The 4,829-nt window shown below is 44.0% G+C and overlaps 1 protein-coding gene across 1 annotated transcript; it reads left to right on the top strand.

Annotated features, from left to right (window-relative positions):
- The first annotated feature begins 268 nt into the window (after positions 1-268).
- On the top strand, positions 269-4,413 carry LOC137413300 (thread biopolymer filament subunit gamma-like). Its single transcript, XM_068098692.2, has 8 exons — positions 269-1,197; positions 1,821-1,881; positions 1,982-2,077; positions 2,196-2,372; positions 2,473-2,598; positions 2,746-2,966; positions 3,125-3,509; positions 4,178-4,413. Exons 1-7 carry the CDS (start codon positions 305-307, stop codon positions 3,504-3,506), a joined length of 1,956 nt encoding a protein of 651 aa, XP_067954793.2. The 5' UTR covers positions 269-304; the 3' UTR covers positions 3,507-3,509; positions 4,178-4,413.
- Positions 4,414-4,829: the final 416 nt, after the last annotated feature.

Raw genomic sequence — 4,829 nt, 5'->3', positions numbered from 1 at the left:
CTAAAAGGAAGGATAGACCATAGATAGTACTTTGGTTTTAATCAAAATCAAAAGGGATTTAATCAAAGGAGAAAGCCTCTTGTACAAATATATTTCAGATACAATTATCACTTCATCTATTAAAGGTCCAAGGTGAAAGTAAATAATGCATTATTTTTGAATTTCATTGTCTTCAAAAAAAACATTTATGTATTCCTTGTAAGGTGTGAGTGTTTCTCAGCCAGGGAATGACAGCATTGTGCTCCTTCAAGGCGTCTTGGAACAATTCTCCAAACAAACATGATCGCATGGAAGTGATGCGAGCATGCCTAATCTATTGTCACAAACGCATTTGAATGAAGCTGAGGCTCCTATAAAAGCACCAGGCATTCCATGGGATCTGCAGTCGAGCAATACCTCGGAGAATCTGGTGGAGCAAAAAGCAACAATGGCCTCTCACTCATCCGTCAGCTACCGCTCTGTCCGCACTGGTGGATCCAGCGCAATGATCGGCTGCAGCGGCTATGGAGGCTCCAGCAGTCGTGCAATGGGGCTTGGAATGGGAACCATGGGCCTGTCGATGGGGGGAGGAAGCTTTGGAGTAGGGGGAGGAAGCTCTGGAGTAGGGGGAGGAAGCTACAGAGTGGGCTCTGCAGGGATGGGAAGAAGCGGGTTTGGAGGTATTGGCATGTCCAGTCGTGCTGTGGGGATGTCTGCCTACGGAGGAGGTGCGTCAGTCGGTGCTGGAGGCCTCGTTAGTGGCGGGATGCCAATGATCGGTTATGGAGGTGGTGCTGGTGGGTTCATTGGGGGTGTAAGCCCCGGGGTCATGGCAAGTCCAGCATTTACTGCAGGCCGTGCCATCACCTCAGCAGGCATGTCTGGAGTGGTTGGAACTCTGGGCCCTGCAGGTGGAATGGTTCCTTCATTCATGAGCAGAGATGAAGTGAAGAACATCTTGGGCACATTGAACCAGCGCTTGGCCAGCTACGTCGATAAAGTAAGGCAGCTTACAATCGAGAATGAGACACTGGAGGAAGACCTGAAGAATCTAACTGGAGGTGTACCAATGTCTCCTGACTCGACCGTCAATTTGGAGAATGTGGAGACACAAGTCACTGAGATGCTGACAGAGGTGTCCAACCTGACGCTGGAACGTGTACGCCTGGAGATCGACGTGGACCACCTGAGAGCCACAGCTGATGAGATCAAGTCCAAGTAAGACCTTTTGAATGCAGACACATGGTTGTTGTTAAGTTTATACAAAACGGGGCATGGTTATTTTAACTTTCATGATTATTGTGATCGATGGGGGGAGGAAGCTTTGGAGTAGGGGGAGGAAGCTCTGGAGTAGGGGGAGGAAGCTCTGGAGTAGGGGGAGGAAGCTACAGAGTGGGCTCTGCAGGGATGGGAATGAGCGGGTTTGGAGGTATGGGCATGTCCAGTCGTGCTGTGGGGATTTGCAGAGGTAGACAAATGATGAATTGTGAAAGATGATGGGAATAGAGCCTGTGATTGATGCTGTGAAGAGGAACAGGTTGAGATGGTTTGGTCATGTGTTGAGGAAGGATGAAAGTGCCTGGTTGAGAAGAGTGATGGAAATGAATGTAGAAGGAAGCAGAGGACGGGGAAGACCGAGAAAGACTTGGCTAAAGATGGTGGAAGAAGAAATGCGGGCAAGGGGGTTAACAAGGAGAGATGCAGAAAATAGGGTAAAATGGAGAAGATTGTCATGGGGACCGCAAGGCTAACCCCCGCTCTAGCAGGGAAAATGGCCTTTAAAATGCATGTTGTTGTTGTATGTTGATTATTGTGATCATTTCAATGTTGTTTCTGTGCAGGTACGAGTTTGAGCTTGGAGTGAGAATGCAACTTGAAACTGACATTGCGAACATGAAGAGGGTTTGTGAAAACACAAGAACAGGCATTGAACAATTCATAAATTTGTTTTTAAAAAATATGAATTTTAAAATTAATGAATGTTTCTTATGTTTGATTGTAGGATCTTGAAGCAGCAAACGACATGCGTGTTGACCTGGACTCAAAGTTTACGTTTTTGACTGAGGAGCTCACATTCCAGAGGAAAACACAAATTGAGGTAAGTTGGTTCAGAATCATTAACCTCACAAGATGTCCAGGAGATCAACTTCACAAAATGTGTGGGACATTGAGTGTTGACCATAAATAAATAATTATCATTCTCTCTTCTTCTGCAGGAAATAAACAACCTGAAGCAGCAGTTTGGCAGACTTGGACCAGTACAGACATCAGTGATTGAAGTGGATAACCTGCAGGCCGTCAACCTTACCGATGCACTCAATGTGATGCGTGAGGAATACCAACAGGTGGTCACCAAGAACGTCCAAGAGGCTGAGATGTATTGCAAGATGCAAGTAAGTCCCTTGATCTGAGGCCATTACGAATCCCAGTTCCTCTCAATATCCTGGCATTATCCCCAATGGACTAACTGCGTGACCTGTATCTCCTGTGCAGATTGATCAGATCCAAGGAATCTCCACCCAGACAACTGAGCAGATTTCCATTCTGGACAAGGAGATTAATACTCTGGAAAAAGAGCTGCAGCCACTGAATGTGGAGTACCAGAGGCTTCTTACCACAGTGAGGACTCTTCAATCAGGATCATTTTGTGCAATTGTGAACTTTACATCGAGGCTTGGAGAAGATAGTCTTTCTGAAACAATTGAATGTAACCATTTATTGTCCTTTTTCTCATCTATATTATATATTCCTATCTCTCCACCCCAGTACCAAACCCTGGGAGACAGACTGACAGATTTACAGAACCGGGAGAACATTGATCTCGTCCAATTCCAGAACACCTACACCAGGTATGAGCAGGAGATCGAGGGAAACCAGGTGGACCTGCAGAGACAGCTGGTGACTTATCAACAGCTGCTGGACATGAAGACGGCTCTAGATGCTGAAATCGCGACGTACAAGAAGCTCCTCGAGGGACAAGAGACGATGTATGTTCTTCATCGTGTATTTCAGATAAATAAATCCTAATCTGCATATTTTTTGTTTACCTACCAAATAAATTATATTTTCATGCATGGTTCATACCATGCCACGTTTATGTGTTGATAGATTTCCAACTAAATGTGACTTCTGATGTTCATTTCAGGGTAAGGACAGCAATGGCTGATGACTTTGCTCATGCTACTGTTGTCAGAGGTGGAACTGCTGGTGGTGCTTCCTCATTTGGTGGGGGTTATGGGACCAGTTCATCAACACATGGTGTCATTACTGGAGGCTACAGCTCAGGTGGTGGAGCAAGCTACAGTGCAGGTGGCGGAACAAGCTATGGTTTAGGAGGTGGTTACAGTGGTGGATCTAGTGCAGTGATGGAAGGTGCTTCCTCTGGTGGTAGTGCCATGATCGGGGGCCAGAGCACGTATAGCAGCAGCTCAATGAAGAGAAGCAGCTCCATGAAGAGCGCGAGTGGATCTTCCAGTGGTGGTTACGGAACAAGCGGACACGACACCACCATCGTCCTTCAACAATAAATGGTACTGATGTTTCTTCAGCATATTATCAGAATAAACATCCCTCCCACGATTATTCAATTCTCTCCTTATCCTGATAAATATTATCGACTCATCCTGTTAATGAGACTGAATATTGAAGAAGACAAAGGATTAATGAAAAACAGCTTGGTCCTGCAGGGGTTTGTACAAGTGCATGTGTGAATGTTACATGGGTAAACATTGCTTAATATTCACTCTCAACGTATTAATCAAGACTTATTAATAACTTCCAGCTGTGAAGTTCATGTCTGTTGGAGTTACTTTTTACCCCTTAGACCTGAAAGTGTCGGTAATGTCATAAAATAAGTGAAACAAAAATAGTGAAGAAATCTCTGGGGAGTTTGTGCAGAATGCATGACTATTGTAAAAACAAATGTGATTTTGACAATGTATACCCTTGTTTACCATGATATTTGTGCAAATACGGTACAAACTCGAACCTTTGTGGCCTCTCATATACATTAAGTGAATAAGTGTCAGACATCTTGTGGATATGTTTCTTAGATTCCATAATTAGACAATTTCAGTACAATGTTTGCTGAGGTATTTGTTGTGGATGAGATATATCATCAATTACACTGACAAACAAACATTTGGTCCATCATGTTAAGTACAGGACGTAAAATATTATTTTCTCTTTTCCTTCCCAGCACTGCCATGAGATAAAGTTGAAAATCTTGGAAGAAACTCTTCATGTCAAAACATCCACAAGAAGAGGAAACTCACAAGATATTTATATTCCAGTTGCTTTTTCAATATTCATAACCGGAAGAGGAAAACACAATTATATTTAAAATGCACATCTTCCAAGGAATTAAAAGTGCTCATATAATTTGCTTGTGATGTCGTCGAGGCAAAATAAATAAAAGATCACATCAATGCTAAACATTTGTCTTGTTTTATTTCCCCCACGATTGAGGTTCATGGGTATGGGCGGATTCAGGAATTTCAAGACGGAAGAAGGGATGGGGTGAGGGGTGCACCAAGTCATAGTGCCAAAGGGGGGTAGGGGTGGGTGGCATTGTCTGGGTGTCCTCCCCCCGTAAATTTTGAAAAATTTATCGTTGGAAACTGCAATTCCTGCATTCTTGAAAGTTTCTGCAGTTCCTTGTCTTCCCTGGCCCAGTAGTTCAGCAGATTCGTGATGACTGATGGACCAAAGTGGCGAACTGGTGAGCCGACTTCCCAGCTGTTCCTCAGTGAAAATAGCAATGACCACACTGTGGTCACAACCTGTAACAAAATCCGATAATGGGCAGATTAGGAAACGTGTATTTAAAGCACTCTTAAAATATGAGCAGT

This window comes from Myxine glutinosa, chromosome 6 (genome assembly GCF_964187855.1).
Source record: "Myxine glutinosa chromosome 6, kmMyxGlut1.1, whole genome shotgun sequence".
In the NCBI taxonomy this organism is placed as follows: domain Eukaryota; kingdom Metazoa; phylum Chordata; class Myxini; order Myxiniformes; family Myxinidae; genus Myxine; species Myxine glutinosa.
The sequence above is the reverse complement of the archived record's forward strand: the minus strand, read 5'-3'. Positions and strand labels throughout refer to the sequence as shown.